At 43.7% G+C, this 19,550-nt stretch overlaps 1 protein-coding gene across 18 annotated transcripts in view; it reads left to right on the plus strand.

Annotated features, from left to right (window-relative positions):
* The window catches only part of LOC101708543 (uncharacterized), a 77,479-nt gene that overhangs the window by 9,877 nt on the left and 48,052 nt on the right, over nucleotides 1-19,550 (plus strand). For 12 of the 18 annotated variants that reach the window (XM_087190725.1, XM_087190720.1, XM_087190722.1 and 9 more), the window contains exon 2: nucleotides 6,044-6,148. In XM_087190725.1, the coding sequence (XP_087046851.1) occupies nucleotides 6,044-6,148 (105 nt within the window). Of the gene's footprint in view, nucleotides 1-2,795; nucleotides 2,897-6,043; nucleotides 6,149-12,861; nucleotides 18,259-19,550 lie in introns of those variants that run through there. The other 6 variants (XR_015442911.1, XR_015442910.1, XR_015442909.1 and 3 more) reach the window with 3 other exon arrangements.

The raw sequence follows: 19,550 nt of genomic DNA on the forward strand, positions 1-19,550 counted from the left end.
AAAGTCCTATCTATGAGCCCATGAGGCTTTGGGAAACATCTAGATATAAACCATAACAATTATTATACTACTTTTAAAATATAAGCACTGTGAATGCTGGAATTTACATTCTCAATCATAATTGTGATTACATAATAAGTACTCAATAAGTAATGTGCTGTTACGATCATTACTTTATTGTAACTAGTATTTATTGAGTGATTACAAGTGTCAAGCTCTATACAAAGTGCTTCTATATATTTATTTCTCATTTAATCTCTACAGCATTGTCAAACATCACCATTTCCAGATGAAGAAATTGAGGTTCACTGAATTGAAGTAATTTGTTCCACATCTCAAAAACATGAAATTTGATTTTGAAATGGTAGGGAGGGGATTCAGGTCTGTGGTATCATACCACTTCATCTATATCTCAGTGTTGATCTCAAGTTTGATTCCATAAGCACTTGATCAGTTAGCCCATAATAATAAAACGAAGGGTTTTAATATGTCAGAATCAGAAATCAGATATATATATATATATATATAATGATTCAATAATTTCTGAATACATTGAAAGGCCTAGAAAAGAAAAAGACCATCTCATTATTTTAATGACTTAAAAGGTGGAACTATTATGACATGACTGCAGGCTTCACCAGATCCTGACATTTAAAATAATATTTATAAAAGTTTTACTGCATTTGTTGCTATAATTAGGCTGTTATATTCATGAGTTTCTATAGAAAACATTCCTAAGTCTCAAAAGTAAATAGGCCAATGATAGGTATTTCCATTCTGTCAGAGGAGAGCTGGTAAATCTAACCAGAAAAGCTGAAACTATGAAGTTTAAAATTTTTAACAGGATGAAACTGGGCAAAAACAATTTCCTATGTTATTAAAATTTTAAAAAATCCTTCTAATGCTGTCATGAGCAGAAGTAGCAACCATTCAAGTTCTATGGCACATCTATTGAAGGAAGTAAGCATACTTCAGGGAGCATGTTTTAAAACCATGGAGTGGTAGATGATTCTGCTTAGTCACATTGTGTGAGATTAAATCGTGTGGTGTGTTGTCTGCATTGCTATAAGTTAGAGAGATCCTATGCATGTCTTTCAAACTAATACTTTCAAAATCAAGGTCTCATGCTATATATCCCAAATGGGGTGAAACCTACTTTTACATTAACTGTGGATGCCTCCATGTTTGGTTGAAGTACTCAAGCTTCATAGACATACAGAACTAAGCTATAAGTCTAATGGACATTTAATAGCTGTTGGTTATCAGTCAAGTCATTGATTCTGTGCTTCAGTTTTCCCAGGTGTACAGCAAGACAATTAACTGAATGATGTATATATTAACTCAAGAGTATTGGTGCTCAGCAGTAACCAAGAGCATACAGAAAAGTGCTGTGCTCTGATCCTGGTTCATAACCGACACCCAAGGGTTGCTCTCACCCCACAATCATAATCTTCCAAGAAAGCCATTCCCAAGAGCCTGGATACACTTTCAGCTCATTGGTAACAACAGAGGCCGAACCAAGTCTGCAAGTCTGAGCTACAGTAAAATCACAGGATGAGCTCCACTTGGTCGGTGCAGAGCCTTCTCGGACAAGAAAACATGGCTACGTTGTGGGAAGCACTTGACACTAGCCAATTCTTCCGGTAGATTCTGTTGATAGAAAAGCGTGTGAGGTTATTGCAGACCAGGATGGCCAATTACACACAAACATGCTGGTTCTGCAGCTGCTGTCCACAGGTAGGGTTGCAGCAGCTCTTCTTAGCAGAGTTGTCTCCCCTTGCCTGCTGCCCCTGGTCCAATTGTAAACTGTCTCTGACAGCCCAGGGCTGTTCTCTGGAAATAATAACTTGACTTCTATACACACCCACAGAACACTAGAAAGGACACAGCTAATTTTTACAATTAGACTTTGTAGGTCAGGTGGGGGATGTTCAAGTTTTGATGGGCTCTCGCTCCTTCCTCCAAAATGACCAGAATTCTTTGCTAGACAGAGATGCAGCAGCTGACAGGTTACTGTTACTATTTTCTATTTCTAAGTTATTTTTTATCTATTTTTATTATTTTAATTGTACAAGTTTATCAGGCACAGTGTGAAAATTCCACACATGTATATATGTATATATGTATCTAGCATGTAATAACAAAATCAGAATAGTCAACATTTCCATCTAAAATATTTAAAAAATTTTAACACATAATGATTGCACATATTTTGGTGGTACATACATGTTATATTTAATACATGTATAAAGCATGTATGAATAAAATCAGAACATGTTATTATTTTCTTTGCCCACCCCCCTTCCTGTTAAGGATCATCTAATGTATTTTCTATACTTTTAATGCCTATGTAGGTCACAATGAGCTTTAATGTACCTTGTTGCACTTCATCCCTACCTTAACTCTGAGCAGATACTATTTACTCCACTTTAGAGGCATGGATCAGGGGCTGGATGATTTGTCCAAGTTCATACAACTAAACAGAGCCTGACTTCACTACTTTTCTTCTTCCAAATCTAGTACTTTTAAAAATTCCAACTCAATGCATTATCTCTTCAGGTGTGAAAGAATAACTTACTTGGCCTTCAAAACTATAGAAAAATGCACTCTGGTATGAAAAATCCTACCATAATTATGCAAAAATAACTCAGAGTGAAACTTTCCTCGAACGAGCTTAGAAAGTACTGTACAGTGCTCTCAATGGGAGATTTTACTGGGAACATAGCCTAAGCTACCATTTTCCCTTGACTAAATCGATTCTAAAAGTTCACCGATCCCTTTATCTCTCTCTCCAGTGAACAGAACGATGGGCTCAAATCCACTCACCTGGCTGCTCTGTGAAGTTCTCTGCCTATAAGCCCAGCTGAAGGTGTCCTTGGTGTGACCTTCAGCCCTGGTATGTCAACTTCATGGGACTAGCAGATTAGTCAGCCCACTCCAGGGTGTCTGCATGGTCATGGAGGGTAGCCTTGGGGACTTCCAGTGGTCCCTGGCCCTTCCTCTCTGGCACTGTTCCCTGCTCTGCTTCCGGGCCACCATGAGCTGAGCAGCTGTGCTCCTCCGTGCCCTTCCACCGTGATGTCACTGGCTTGGAGTCAGAGGGTGTCAGGCAGAAAATGTGGGCCAGTTAAATAAAACTTTGTGCGGGGCTGAGTGCTTTCCCGTGCTGGGAAAGCTGGCTAATACTTGGCCTCTCGTTCCAGGTTAATTTTCCCCATTACTGTAGACCTCTGAATCTTTCCTAAGCAGCACTCTCCTAAGCTGGTGGGAATATATTGTCAGCACGCCTCTTTAGTCCATGGGGGTAGGGGGGGACGCTGATTTTACTCACTTCTGCCATCCCAGCCACTGTCACTCTATCTGGCCCACAGTAAATACTTAGTACAGATATTACAGGTTTATAAATAATGACTGACTGAAGAGTTCATGAATAAATTATCTATTTCTGAGCAACTCTTAATTTTTCCCAATGGTACTTCAAGTTAATTTTTTGTTTTTGTTTGTTTTAGTCCATATTCTTAAGAGTAGATATTTGTATTCCTGGAATCAGTTCAAAGATAACTTAGAGATACATTTATCAAAGGCTTCTTATTTCACAATGAAGGCAGAGAAGTGAAAAGATTTGCCCGGGTCACAACCAGGGTACAATGGTGTTTAGAACCAGGTCTGGATCAAAGGTTTTTGCTGGTAGTTTGGGTGTGGCTTTGAGCATGTCACCCAAGGGTCCTTGCACTGGAAAGCTTGGTCCCTAACACTGCAATATTAAGAGGTGGTGGAACATCTGAGGTGTAGGGAGCCTCCTCAGAGGTTGTTAGGTCATTCAGGGTTTGCTGGCTGAGCTTGAAGCTGAGGAGGCTGGGACAATGCTGCTCCTCACTGGTACCTTAGCATCACCTCAGCCAGATTGAAGGGAGGAGGCACTTGGAGGGCCACCATTCTCATAGCAATGCAAAGGAGCAAGAATACAAGAGGAAACATGGGAGCCTTTTAAGGCCAGCCTCAGAACGGGGGTGCTTTCACGTCTTAGGTCACCTGTCAGAGAAAGTCACATGTACACCCCAAAGCAAAGACAAAGGGAAATGTATTCTGCTAGGGAAGAAGCCATGCTAAGGCTGTAGATGTTTAGAATTGGCTAATTATTCAAGGGTCCCAGTGACTGTATTCATTTTCTGTGGCTGCCATAGAAAAGTACCACAAGCTAAATGGCTTAATACAACCAAGATTTAGTCTCTCACAGTCCTGGAAACTAGAGATCTGCAAGTGAGGCATTAGGCAGGCCACACTTCTCCTGCAGGCTCTTGGGAAAGAACCCTCCCATCCACCTCAGTGATTGCTGCCCATCCTTGGTCCTCATAGGCTTGTAGCTACAGCTCTCCAAAGTCTGCTCTCATCTCTCTCTCAGCTTCCTGCCAAGGTAGCCTTTTTCCCATGAGTGTGTCTGTCTCCAAGACTTCCTTAGAAGGGTACCAATCATTGGATTTATGGTGCACCCTAATCCATATGACCTCATCCAAACTTGACTACACCTGCGAAGACTCCTGTCTGCAATAAGGTCATAGTCACAGACGCTGGGGGTTAATAATGCCACCTGTCCTTTGGGGAGACACAGTTCAACCCATGACAGACCAGAATCCGATACCAGCCTTTATAAACCACAGTATCAATTTTCAAAGTTTGGGTCCTGGACCCACCCCAGTCCACATCAATACCAGGTTAGAAATTAAAATTCTTGGCTCCCACTGTGGACACTTCAGGAGTTAGGACCAGAAATGTGTGATATAACAAGTCCTGTGGAAGAGTTTAATTTGTGCTCTAATTTGAGAGTCATTGCTATAGATGACAGCAGAACTGAGGCTTTGCAAAGGCGTAGATTTAGCCATGTTCTCAAGGAGTAAGACGTGAGTGTGTGTGTGTGTGTGTGTGTGTGTGTGTGTGTGTGTGTGATTAGGGTAGAGGAGCACAGGTGAAGACATCTGGTAGATAGTAAAAAGGAAAGGCAAAGGAAATACTTACAAAGGTGCAGGTGCTAGATGCACAGTAGGTTTACTGTAGGATTCACTGAGGAATATGAATAACCTGAAGAATATGTGGAATAGGAATAATCCAGGACCCACTTAACTCATGGATCAGTGGAGCTGATGAAACACTGTCCTCGCACCCAGAAGTCTTCACAATGCATTTTCATTTTTGTGGGTATGAGGAAGATGATGGGGCAATGAGTCTGGTGTGAGTGACACTGGGTAGAAAAAAATGAGAAAACCTAGGCAAGATGCTTTGGAATGTTCTGTACACTTGTGGAAATTGCTATCACCAAAGACCTATTGAGTCCAGAGTTCTGTCCTCACCAGTTCTGGGAAAGAATGACCCTGTGCCGAGCTAAGGAAGAGAAGGTCCCCAAACCGAGTACAGCTTTTCAGGCCTGTGACACAGGAAACCAGTTTACTCACATCTAATGCACAGCTAAATTTAACAGGCATAATTTAAATGGGATTAGAGTCTCAAGTTAAAATTGTAGTGTAAAAATCAGAAATGGCCAGTCTTGCACTCAAAAATGCTTGAAATTGCCCATGAAGGATGGAAATGAACTGTGATTTTATGTATACAACTTTGTAGACTAATTTCCTCCTATGCCTAAATTAGAGAGCTGGGAAAAAGACTACAAGGAAAACCTTTATGCAAATGTATGTGTTTAAAAAATTCCTCCTTAAAAATGATAAAGTGCTAGTTCTGAATGGTGTAGGGATAGACAATTCTAGCTCTTTTCTTTTGGACACAAATGTCTTAATAAGCTGTTTAGTTTTATGAGGATTAAATGAGAAAATTAAAACTCCATCTTAGAGTGGAGGTAGGTTTCTAAGTATATGGGGATTTTGCTCAATAGATTTAGCCTACTATATGAATCAAGTGCATATTTAGTGATTACGATGTGCTAGAAACTCTTCTAAGTGCTTTAGGAACATTCAAGTCTTCTGACACTAGAGATCATGTGCTCAACCACCACGCTATCCTGCCTTTCTAAGTTTTCACATTTTATTTCCACCAGATGGTGTTTTGGAGAGTGGCAGACCAAAGCCAGAGCACGGAGCTGGACCCATTGATAGCAAGAGTGGCCTACGACTCCCTAGTGTACTTCTCCTCCTTAAACTGGGTAAGTCCTATAGAAAAGACCTCAGCAGCCTTCTCTTTTAAGAAGGTTGTGTGTTTTCTTGTTCCCCGTGGGGCAGGAAAAAAAAAAACTATATATCATGCTGCTGCAAAAAGAAGCTTGGAGTTGAGCTTTGGTGATTAGAGGTGAGGTGAGTCTGCCCATCAGTGGGCAGGAAGTACGTCTGGGAGAATGCATGCAGTCAGGGCAGGCACAGGCTGCTCAGGTGTGGATAACAGATCGCTGTCCTTATAAACCTGCAGGTGTGCTCGAGGGCTCAATCCTAAGGTCTGCAGATGCAAAGGAGTAAAAGTAAAAGGGGACATGGGAGACGATTTGGGTTGCACGTGGGAGAGAAAGAACACAGGGCCCACGATGTGCCTGGTGAGCCGAGGCCAGCATCAGCAGTGCAACACTGTGAAAGCCTTTCCTGGCTGGGGGTGACTGAGTGTGAAATGAGGCTTTGGAAAGCATATTTCTGTGATACCTGTTTTACTCAGGGCTCCTGAGGGCTGGAAATAGGAATCTGATGGGGTAGTAGAAGTTATGGGCTAAGTTTTGCCCCCTCGGTTTTAACTGGGAATGAAGTATTCTGTTAGGTGTTGTCAGTGATTCAGGGTGTGTTCTTTAACGTCACATCATTCTCGTATGCATTGTTATACAACTCTTCCATGGGCTCCTTGGCTCCTTCATCTCACTGATTCCCTGGGGCAGTTTCAGGAAAAAGAGAGTGATATGCAACCACAAAGACACTCCAAGACCCTGGTTCCTAATGCATTCTGCCTTATATGTACTCCATTAGCGATGCCAACTTAAAGATGCAGTGATGAAATAGAAGTTCCTCAGATCCTGGAAACATAGAATTAAGTGTAAAATGTGCCTCTCACTGTGGTATTATACTAGCAGAGCAAATTAAAACAAAATAAATAATATCTCTGGTCATGATTTTCTCATCTGTAACATGGACAATACTCCATCCTTTACAGAGTCTTTTTGAGGAAAATTATGTACATATATATGTGCACATATATGGATCATATTTATATATACAAATATCAATGAAGTCAAAAGTTAGAAGCTGAAATAATGAATATTTCTCATCTCTACAATTTCTGTTGCTGGAAGCATTTGAGAGCAGATGATCCAGGTGGTTCTAGCTTGGGGCTTCCATGAGGCTACAGGCGGGATGCCTGCCAGGGCTGCATCCATCTGAGGAAGCTTGGGGTTGGGGCATCCACTCCAAGCTGGCTCTACACACTTAAGAGTTAGTGCGGGCTGTTGGCAGGAGACCTTGTCGCCTCCCAACATGGACCTCATCATGAGACACCAGACTGACCTCACGAAGTGACAGCTGGCTTGCCTAGAGGGCGACTCCAAGGAAAAAGAGGGGGAGCCACATGCCTACTTGCTAGAAGCCAGACTCCAAGTCTATCCCACTCCCCAGGTGAGGCAGATGGGGCTCTGCTTTGGGAAGACATTGTCTTAGCATGGACCTATTTTGAACTTCTACAAGAAGGTACAAGAGGTAACATGCTTAAAATTTTGTGATAGATTTTAGAGTCCAGTAAATGAAAGTAATTATTATTTGAAAGCTTAAATATTACCCTGTTCTACTCTATGTCCTTAGTACTCATCATGGTGCTTGGCATACCCCAGGCCTCTTAAATAATGAGCTCAGTGAACTGAATTGTTTACCTTTTATAAGGTGTTGTGCTAAGCATTCAGGGTGTGATATCACATTTAATCTTCACAATGACCCTGGAAAATGGGTGCCAGTCTATTATTGTCCTCATTTTATGGATGAAAAATTTCAGAGAGGGAAACTAAAGTATGCATAGAGAAGTTAAACTGTTGGTTGGATGTTAACATTTGGAGGGTTTTATAGTTTGGGTGGGTTTTTGTTTATTTTTGTTTTGTTTTGCAATACAGTAGATTGAACCCAGGGCCTTGGCAGTAAGTGCATCCCCAGACCTTTTGTGTATATTTTTCATTTTGAGGTAGTACCTCACTAAGATGTCCAGCTTGGGCTCAAACTTGTGATCCTCCTGCCCCAGCTTCCCAGAGCAGGGATTACAGGTGTGCACTGCCACACCCAGCTCATGTGGAGGGTTTTGATGGAAGCAGAAATTGGTCTCAAGTCTTCTGCTCTAGAATGCAGTTTTTAGCTATCTCATTATGGTCTGTCACCAGTGGAGGCCTCCAGAATTACTCATGTGAAATACTTCTGCCTCTGAATAATGCTTGAATTGCGAAGTCTTTATTTTTTCTTTCAGATCTAGATTTCCCTAAACATTCCCAATCACAATTTCCCAATGTTGAAAGACAGGATTCCTTTGTTTGTACTCCTCTTTGTCCACCATTCAGTTAAAACAACAACAATACAGCCTTTCTAGATTCTCATTTTGGATTTTAGATTTAGGTCCTATGGCTACATCAAAGTTTGAAAGCCACCAAATTAGATTTTCCCACATGTCATTTTGTGCTCTGAAGTCCTTTGATTACACAAGCCCTCTGCCTCCCTGTTCCCCCCGCCCCCCCCCCATCATTACAGAGCTTGGGGAACAAGTTGGTCAGCTCCATCTGAAACAGTGGCTCTCTTGACTTTCCTGTCAGCCACTGTCCTCATTCTCTACCTGATAAGGACTGAGATTGAAGCACTGGAGCTGTTGCTCTAACGGGGCCACATCTCTCGTCATTCTCTCTTCCAATCATCTTATGTACAGTGGCCACATAAATCTTCACGAATGTGTTCTTTGGCTCTGTCACTCTATTGCTAAAATAAGACCTTCAAATGGCTACATTACTTTCCCGAGTGGAGGTGCCACAGGTCTAGTATATATCACTAGGTAGTTTTGGCAAAGAACAATCTATAAAAAGTTGTTTTCTTTACTAATAGAATTTCCTGAAGACTTTGATATGCTAATGTGCAATGAGACTCTTTCTGAGGGAGGGAGGAAGAGGTGCTAAGACCCAGAGGTTTTCTCTCTGCACGTTTCAGATCACAGAGATGTTTGCTATCACCATGCCCCTCTCTAACACATTTCCCCTGGTGATGAGTCCTCTACTCATTGTAATTCACCCTAACATGTGAAAGTCCGGAAATTCATCCCTTGATAGGCTGTGGCTTTGTCCTCTTTTAGCATCAACTTCAGCCTCCCCAGACCCTCTGTTTAGAGAGTATCAAAATATCTCCTTCTGCTGAGAGAGAGAGAGAGAGAGAGAGAGAGAGAGAGAGAGAGAGAGAAAGAGAGAGATTGAGATCAGTTTCTTTACTGAAGGGCTGGGTGTTTTAAGAGAGCATTAACCCACAGGATGGAAAATGATAAAGCCACAAACTAACATAATTTCTTCAGGGTCCAAAAACTGTGTCTGTGTGTCTGTCTGACTGTGACAAGTAAGAAGTCAACCCTTCACTGGGTGGGTCTTCTCTGAGCACATCCACTTGCAAACCTGACTTCCCTATTCCAGCTTTTGTGCCTTGGTCTGAGACAACCTTATCTTCTAGATTCCCCAGTGAAATTCCATTCATTCATTCATTCTGGAAAAGCTCAACACCTACACACTGGGTCATTCCAATACCATCATGACTCCCCTCATTGAGATGCCCTCCAAGGCCAGGTCTTTGAGTCCTTTGTATCATCCTGTGAATTTGATTTGGACTCCTTTTTATACCCCAAGCCCTGGAGAGTCGCACCAGAGGAACAGTCTTGGTGATGCCAGCCGTGAAATGTCTTTAGGTGTCTCCAAGGCAGACCTCTTTGGAAGTTACCCTACAGTTGTACTATTTGACTGGTTATTCTAAAGATATTTTAACCCTTAGGGAGAGCACAGTCTTTCTAAACCTTAATGAAAAGCAAAGTATTTTCTAACTGCTTTGTAATTTGCAAGATAACTTTTTCTTCTTTTGAAGGCAGAGAATTTCATTATTATGCAGAGTAATATTATATTCCTTTGGTGCTTTTAGCTTATATCACCTGAAGAAAAAGAAAGGAGCCATATGCTTCCAAAATATGGTTTCCTTAGTCCTGTAAAGAGAGTATTTGAAGGACCGTTGAAGCAAGCAAGCAGTCAGGTGCTAGAAATAGAAACATGAGTAACACAAGTTTCCTGCGGTCCTCTGAGAGTTTGCCTTAACCATTTACTCATTCATATATACATGTCTCAAACACTTCCAGAGCATGTGCTATGTGCCAGAGGCTGTGTTGGATGGTGAGGTGTGTGTTAGACTAAATTCCCTGGAAACAGACTCAGAGACCGGAAACAATTATATGCAGAAGGTTATTGGGAAATATCCTTGGGACATACGACTCAAAGAAAGTAAGGCAATAGGATTGGGCAGGGCGAGAAGTGATGCACAACACAATTGCAACCAAGGCTTAATGCAGTCCTACCAGGAGCTCTGGAGCCGGGATGGCCCTTTAGCTAGCACTGTCCCAAAGAGGCAAGGACACCAGGCCTGTGTGTGCACATGTCTCCTGGTCATTAGCAGCCCATCGTCCCTGAAAGGGGCTGTGACTTTGGCCAAGGTAGTGTTTTGCAATCTAGGGCAAGGCTGAAGGAAGGGCGGGGCTTTGAGCTGTTAGCTCTTCTTAGTACTGCACTAGCTGAGAGATGCGAAGAAGTCTGTGGGAGGACACAACACCCACTACTGGGACAAAGGAACAGGGACAAGGGTCATGGGTGCCCTGGGGAGCTGACAGTGATATAGGGGATTGGGGCATGGCAAAGCAGCTGGGTAACTGGGCAGACTCGTCAGTTGTAGAGACTCATTCATCTGATACCAGTCAAGAAACACAGTCTTTGGTTCTTCTGCATGGGATCCTCAAGAGATCGGTCTGAGCCCTCTACCTGGCACCAATCCTCTGGCACGAGATCCAGCTGTTTTCTCATGGGACAGCCTAGCGCTGAGGTCACAAAGAGGATGTAAAAGCCCGTGGCCACTGTCAGCCCTTCCACCACTGTCTTGCGCTATGCAGGGTGTACTTCCTGTCGTATTTTAGCCGGCCTACACCCTCTGCAGAGCACTGCTTCTCAGAGCACCTTTTCTCGAGCACTTCTTTTGTGCTTCTTCTTTTCTTTTCTTTTTTTTTTTGGTACCGGGGATCGAACTCGGGTCCTTGTGCTTGTGAGGCAGGTGGCAGAACCACTGAGCTACATCCCCGGCCCCCTTCTTCTTTTCTTTTTTTGCCCTAAATCAGTGTTAAGCTTTCATGTTCCTCTATTTTTCTGGCCAATTCATTGGGCAGGACAGAAAGAGCCTGGAGAGCGCTGCTGGTCCCTACAACAGCGCCCCATAGCGGTCTAGTTGGGGAGCCGCAGTGACAAACAGGCCAGTGCACAGAGAAGAGGGTAGGAGGGTGTAAGCGCTGCGAGGGCTGCAAAGGCATCTAGCCCAGGCTTTCGGCGTCTGGAAAGTCTTCTGAGAGGGGCTGTTGGCAGTCATGGAACAAAAGGGAGTCGTGTGGGAGAGGGTTGGAGAAAGGGTCTTCCCGGTACAGGGAGCAGCCTGTGTGAAGCACTGGTAACCAGAGCCTGGGAATGGGGGCCAGGAAAGGGCACCAGGAGAAGTAGCCCAGGAGCCGGGGAGAGACTGGCCTGGAGGATGGGCCCGAAGGAGCAGGTGCGCCAGCCCCAGCGGTCGGGGATTTGATGCGGATGGTCAGTGACAATCACGGTTGCCAACAGGGAGTTGCCTGAGGCAACAGGCACTTCAGGAAGCTGGTTCCGGCTGCATCGTGGAGGGAGGGCGGGGATCAAGAGTACCCGAAGGCTCCTCCGAGGGCTCCCGGAGGCCCTGTGCTTAGTTCCAGGTGAGAAATGATAGTGATTAAAGTGGAGGCGTGTCAGGTGGGGTGGAGGGAAGCGGATGGATTTGAGAGATATTGCACAGGCAGAGGCCATAAGACATGACTGATTGGCGATTCGTTAGGGAAAAAGAGGAATCAACCTCAGATTTGTCTTTGAGACGAAGCCGGCTGGCAGGGGTGGGAGGAAGGGATCTCAGGATGTCAGACTGAAGCAAGGGAACCAATTAGAGCCATGATAGACAACAGCTTCTAGTGCCGGGCCCCACTCAGGGCAAAAGGAAAACAGGCTAATGGACCAGACTCTTCACAGAAATAAACACGGCATTATAGAATCCTATGAAACTAAAATACATACTCTCACAGCTTAAATTATCTTGTTTAGGAAGAATGCCGATGAGAAGATAGGCCCTGCAATCACCCACTCAAATATTGAAACCCGCCAGAGTCAGCTATCACAACATGGGGGCAGCTTGTCAGTGTTTTTGGTGCCCATTTGTGTATTCCTTTGACCTCACAGAGAATATCTTAGAGCACTTTGCTTTTTATCCTTGAAGTAACCCTGCAGGTAGGAGTTGCTGCGTTCCAAGTTTATAGAAGTGGGAGCAGAGGCTTGGAGAAGTGGAATGACGTTATTTTCCAAGTGGACAGTTCAGTCTAGGATGTTCGTTCTGTTCAGGGCAATGTTTCCTGCCATAGCAACCGCCATTTACCAGGCTGTTGGACCACACTAAGAGGAAATCAGCATGAATGCTGATTACTTCCTGTAGCAAGGGGCCTCTCTCTGCTGCTAAGCAGAGGGCCCATCTGCTTAGAAGTGATGCACTGGGGGCAGGTGGTGTCTTGTTACCCTCAGAGACCCCCAACAATGCCCATTTCTCCTGCAAGGCCTTAGTAAATGCGACCTGAGTGTCAGTGCTACCCAAGAAGGAGCTTCGGGAACCTTCCCCTGGGCACCCTCTAGCCAGGCATGGCCTCGGGTTACTTGGACCACAGGAGCTGGGATCCACAGAGGTGGTTTCTCTGGATCCTTGTGGTGTGCAGGATCTGAGAAGCTGCCCTCTGTCTTGCTTTCTGGGTTGTATGTTGAAGCCAAGTGAACTGAATGCAGAGCATGTTCTCCCCTTCTGGATCCGTGATGTTACAACCACACGGGACCAGAGGACTGAACCTTGGACTGCAGATAGGGAGGAAGGAGCAGGAAGGCAGAGGAGTCCCTCCTGGGACGTTCTTTGTCAACCTCCTTCCTGCTGCTGTCTGGGGCCATGTGATGGCCTGCCATTTTGGCAGGCACTACCGGGGTCAGGTTTTCAATTGTAACAAGAAGCGTATTTGATTCTTAATCTGCTAATTTAGGAATGAAGATGTAGTTAAATATGGTTGTGGATTAGCTTGCAATTCTTTTTATACTATAGGCACACATGTGCAGATGCATGGATCTCCCACATGGGTAGAAGTCTGCCTCTGATGCGTGGTTGTGGGTTGGATGTGGTTTGAATGTGTTTCCCAAGGGTTCATGTGTGGGAAGCTTGGTTGTTGGGATGGAAGCCTTGGGAAAGAATGTGGAACTATTAAAAGGTATGACCTAGTGGGATGTCCTTAGTTACCAGGGGGCTGCTCTAGGAAGGAATCAAGGAATCTCTCAGGAGGAGTACTAGCACACATCCCAGCTACTCAGGGGGCTGAGGCAGGAGGGTTATAAATCGGAGGCCAGCCTGGACAACCCAGTGAGACTCCAACTCAGAATAAAGCATGCTGAGGGGTGTGGCTTGGTGCAGCCTGAGTTCAGTCCCTGGCACTAAAAACAAACACAAAAAGCAAAGGTAGCTCTCATGGGACTCTCTGAGCTCTTACCAGAGTGAGATGTCGAGGAGCAGGCTCAACCTCTGCCCAGCTCTCTGGTTTCCTCTTTGCACCTGTGCTCTCTGTCCCCCGCATGCACTCCCACCATGGAACACTGTCCACTGTTAGATCCTCAACAGGGCCCAAGCCAATGGGTCCTACACCTTGGCTTCATATTGGACTTTGAACCTCCAGAAGTGTGAGCTAATAAACCTCTTTTATTTATAAAGTCAGCTTGTTTCGTGTATTTCATTACAATAGAAAAAATAGGCAAATGTGCGTTGCCATAGGTGCTTTTTCATCTTTATTGCCATGAGTAGTTAGTGATTTTTTCTTTCTTTCTTCTTCCTTAGTACCTTTTCCTCTGAAGAGCTCTTCTATCCTGGGCCAACCCATCTACTTCCTCAGTCCTGTGCTGTTGTCTCTGAAATGCCCATATTATTGCAAAGAAACTGCAAATTACCATGATAAATACTGGAAGCAGGGAGTCACAGGATAACTCTAATTTTAGTTGGAGATGTAATAGTAATAATTATACTATTTTAAACATGCTTTACACACTAACTCGGTGTTGTGTTGGGATTAAATCACAACGCAGGAATTCTGCAATTTTTCAGCAATGATTTAGCCATTAGTTGTGCTTCTCTTTCACTGCCTTCAGTCTCACCAAATTGGATCCTCTGTGCAGGGTTCAGAGTGTGGAGTGTGCACCTTTATCCACACTCTGGTGTGTAGGGGAAGGGCCTCTTCTAACACTTAAATGCATCACCTTTGGGTCCATGACGTCTCTGTTTCTTTCCATACTCATTCTGCTCTTGAGGATGTCTTCTCTCTCCCTAGAATCTTCCCCAAGGACAAGTCTCAGGCCACACAGTCCTCCCAAGGCAGCTGTCCTCAGTAATTTCCCCTCAGACACATTCCTGTTGGTGTGGGTGTATTTGACAAATGCATCAACCATGAAGCTATCTCCTGTGGCTGTAGAAAAGAGAAAGTGGGTGATGCATGATTCCCATCTTGGACCAAGGAAACCTCTCCCGAGCTTCTCTTTAGGCAGAAGCAGCTTATAATAAGAATAGTTTTGAGTACATTCTCATTTATTTAATTTAAAATTAGGATGCTATGAACCCTTTTCTACAAACACGTGGTACAAAAAATACTATGTCAGAATGATATGCAGGAAATCCTAAGGGATCCTCAAGAAAAAAGCTATTGGAAATAACGAATGAGTTTACCAGGTCACAGGTTATAAGATCAATAGACAAAAATCGATTGTAATGTTATGTACTAGCAATGAATAATCTCAAAATGAAATTTGGAAAGCAATTCCAGTCATAGTTTCAAAAAAGAATAGAATCCTTAGGAATAAATTTAACAAAAGATATGTAGGATATGTTGACACCTAATATAACAAAAACAAAATAACAGAAATAAAAGGTCATCTCAATAAATGGAGAGAGATTCCATGTTCATGAATTGGAATATGTTAACTGTCCCCCAACTGCTACACAGATTCAACTCCATTGCTGCCAAAATCCCAGAAGGATGCTTTTGTGTCCTCAGGAGGGGCCCTGTGTCCCCCTCTCCTGGCCATTCTGTTAGCCACAAGGTGCTTTCTTCAGATGCAGGTCTTTGTGTTTTGTAGTTTGAAAGTTGCACTTGAAATTGGTTTCCTGCTCATTTATTGTAGGCACATGAAGTAAAGGTTGTTGACGGAGGCCCCTGTACCTCTGGAATAAGCAGATACTGTAACCATCCAGGTTCAGGGAGGCTTAAGGACCCCATGAAGGAAATAAAAGGAGGGGCCAAAGACTGGTTTGATGAAGTCCTTGCAAAGGACTTAGGTCCAAAATATATATAAATGTCTGTTGTATCTCAATAATAACCCAACAGGGCAAAAGCCATGAAGAGAGTTTTCACCAGATAGACATAGGAAAGGCTAACAATACAAGAAAAGACACTCCACATCACTAGTTATTAGGGGTACAGACATTGAAGGCAAACCCAGATATCTCTTACTGCGCACTAGAAGGCTTAATAAGAAAAGAGACAGTGACAATGCTGAGGGCTGGCTAGAGAAACCGCACCTGCCCCAGGTTCCTGATGGAGATGTAAAATGGTACAATCCTTTTGGAGAACAGGTTTTCAGTTTCTCAGAAAGTCTCCAAATAACCCAGTGTCCTAATCTATTTTCTGCTGCTATCACAGAATAGTACAGACTGGGTAAATTATAAATCATAAAAGTTTATTTGATACATGATTCTGGGGTAGGGCAGTCCAAATTCGAAGGCTCGTATCCAGTGACACTCTTCTTGCTGCTCAGAACATGGCAGAAGGGAACACAGAGGAAAGAGTGTGGAAATGAGGCTGGTCTCTCCCTTTTTGTAACTCACCCACTTCCTCCATAAACAGCCTTAATTCACTCATGAAGGCGGTGTCCAAATCACTAACCACCTCTCAAAGGCCTCACCTCTCAGTGTTGTTGCACTGGAAGTTAAGCCTCAAATGTATGAATTCTGGGACGCATGCAGATTCAAACCATGGCACCCAGCAATTCCACACATGGGCTTCTATCCAAGGAAAAGGAAAATATGTCCCTGAAAAGACTTGTCAGTGCAAGTTTATAGCATTATTATAAAATCCCCAAACATCCATCCATTGTTCAGTTTATAAACAAAGGGGGGTGTCTCTATGTGAGAGAATAAAGCTCAACAGTAGAAGTGATTGCACTACTTACAGATGTACAACGTGGATGAACCACAAGAATATCACGGCAAGCCAAGGAATCCAGAAACAAGACTGCATATCATGTCATTTTCTATATGTGAACTCTCCGTTAGAGGCGGGGCTGCAGAGACACAGGCAGATCCAAGGTTGCCCGAGGTTGGGGAAGGGAACAGGGATTAACTGCAAACGGGCAGGGGGCTTGGAGGGATGGAAGTGCTTTCACATAGATCGTGATGATATTTGCACACCTGTATCAACTTTCCAAAATCATATTACCGACTTATACTCATACATTGGGAGAATTTCACAGGTTTTATGCATCAATAAAGCTATGAAATGAAAATAACCATACTGTGAAGGGTGGAAAGTGGAGAAGGACCAAGCATGGTGACCTAGTGGTGATTCTCAAAGATGGGTATGGAGAAGGAGGGTTCTTTGTTTTTCTTCTCTCCACCCTTTCTGCGTATTTGAAATTTTCCTAAGAAAAAATTTACAATGAGATTTGAAGAAGAAAATGTCACATTTTATTTTCTTTAAAATAAAATGAAATTGGACTCACATCACGAGGCTGGAGGTGAATTTAATGTTAGCTGCTGGGCCCCTTGCTAGGGTCATTCAACAGTCTGGGGGCCAACATGGTATCCTCAGGCCATCGGGGTCAAGATGAAGTGGGAGCTTTCTGCTCTGAGTGAGCCTTGGCAAGAAGTGAGTAGTACTGTGCTGATGTCAAAGCAGCACCAGGGTGGGGGTGCCAGCCTGTCATCCCAGCACTCAGGAGGCTGAGGCAGGAGGATCGCCATGAGTTCAAGGCCAGCCTGGGCTACAGAGTGAGTTCAAGGCCAGCTGAACTGCATAGTGAAAAACTCTGCCTCACAAAACCAACCAACCAACAAACAAAGACTAGCACCCAGAAATCTTTCTCTTAGGTGGATTTATGTTTTCATAATAGCCAGGTAAGGAATTCACCTTACAGCCACTTTGGGTGGTGCTAATGCATCTGCAAGGCATGGACAAAAAAAAAATTCTCTTATTTAAACATGCATGTATGTGTAAAATATAGAGAATAATGTACAAGTAACTTCTAACTTTTCAAACCCACCTTGAGTGCATAAACCTTAGTGCATTGACTTCATTGTTCACAAAGCAAGTGTTTATTGAGCCTTTCCAAGGAATGACAGGAACTATGTGAGGCACTAGAAACAGAGTCCTGAACAAAACCAACAAAGCCTCTGTTGTATGCAGCTTAGACTCAGAATGTACGCTTTCAAACTCTCACGTGCCTAAGGGTCACGTGCCGACATACGTAGCTAGAGTGCCGATTCAGACTGCAGCAGGTCTTCAGGTTGTCTCAGGTGTGGTGCCCGTGCTACTGGTAAACAAAACACCCATTTCTAGGGTACAAAATGGGAATGGTTTGGAAAACACGAAAGTTCAACCTTCACAAGTTTCCGCGCGGAATTATTTGTGACTTGGGTCTCACCTGTGCTGAGCTGAGCGGTGGCTGCTGACCTGCTCTGCCCTGAGAGCTGCACACTTCCTCCCGTGACCCCTGTGTAAACGAGTGCTCTCCGTTGCCATGGAGATGACCCCAGCCGGCAGCCCACACTGACCACACCCTCTGAGGCCCTGCTGGGCGCCTGAGGCTGCTCTGATTAACTCACAGGTCGGGACTTGTGTGTCAGCCAGCCCTTAGGAAGCGGCTTCTGTTTTGCACTTCAAAGGCGCATCAGGCAGCTATCAAAGGTCTGTCTAAATCTTTGGAGATAACTTGAGCCCTTTCTCTTCTTACATCTTAGCTCTTTCCTGCATTTACAGGCTGTAGTGTTAATGAGGGGAGAAAGGAAAGACGAAGCACGAGCTAAAAAATTCCCTCATGGTTTTGATTATTTTTTTAAATGCCTTCACCCCGAAAAGCAATCTGTGTTTACTTGAGATTGTTGCACAGAGTGGGTTAATTCCGCACAGGCCCTGTGGCTGTGCTTCAGAATAGCAATCTCTATAACAGCCAGGTTGTTCACCCCTTGCCTAGCTGTGCAGGGGATGTTAGAAGACAGTGCAAGGTTACAGGAACCCAGCTTCTAGGAATGCATCCTAATGAAATCATTGCAAGGGCAGACGAGAGTAACTATAAAAGGAAGCTTATCACAGAATTATTTTGCTAGCAAACATGTAGGGGGGGAACCTTAACTATCCGTATAGTTTCTTGCCTCTGCTGTGACAAATCACCTTCAGTTTAGTGGCTTTAAATAACGCAAATTTATTCTCTTATGGCTCTAGAAGTCAGAAGCCTGAAATCAGTTTTGCTGGGGTAAAGTCAGCGTACGGGGCTGGATCCTGGCCCGTGTCTCTGAGGCCTCTTTGCTTCCACCACTGCACACCCACGTTCCTGGGCTGTAACTCCTTCCATCTTCCAGTGCGTTCCTTCTCTCCCTTTATCACCACCTGTGCTCTAACTCTGCAGCTGTGTCCCTCTCACAAGGACTGTTGTGCTTAACCTGGGTCCACATGGATTGTCCAGGAAAATATCCCATTTATAGAATTATTATTTTATTTTATTATTTTTTTTGGTACCGGGGATCAAACTCAGGATCTTGCGCTTGCGAATCAGGTGCCAGAACCACTGAGCTAAATCCCTGACCCCTAGAATTATTATTTTAAAATTAAGATCTTTACCATAACTGTGTCTGCAAAGTTCTTGCCGTAAAAGGTAACCATCACAGGTTCTGTGGATTAAGACATGGGCAAATGGGATACTGTGACCCAGTTTACCTTTTAATATTAAGCTGGAGGCAGTGGTTAATTATGTCATATTTATTCAATGGAATATTTCTTCAATGATATTTAATGAAAATATAAAATTATTGTAGTTCATTCAATACGTGTTCACCAAATCTAACACTCTGTTCTGCTGTAGGATAGTAGAGTCAATGAAAAGGCCCTCCTGTCTTGTATTTGATGTCCTATTTAAGGCAATAGATAGTAAATCAGTGAACAAATTAATAAAAAGGGTATTTTTAACTAATGGTCAATTCTAT

Source organism: Heterocephalus glaber, unplaced genomic scaffold (assembly GCF_053883595.1).
Source record: "Heterocephalus glaber isolate CG9 unplaced genomic scaffold, H.glaber_assembly_v1.0 deba00001555, whole genome shotgun sequence".
Taxonomy (NCBI): Eukaryota; Metazoa; Chordata; class Mammalia; order Rodentia; family Bathyergidae; genus Heterocephalus; species Heterocephalus glaber.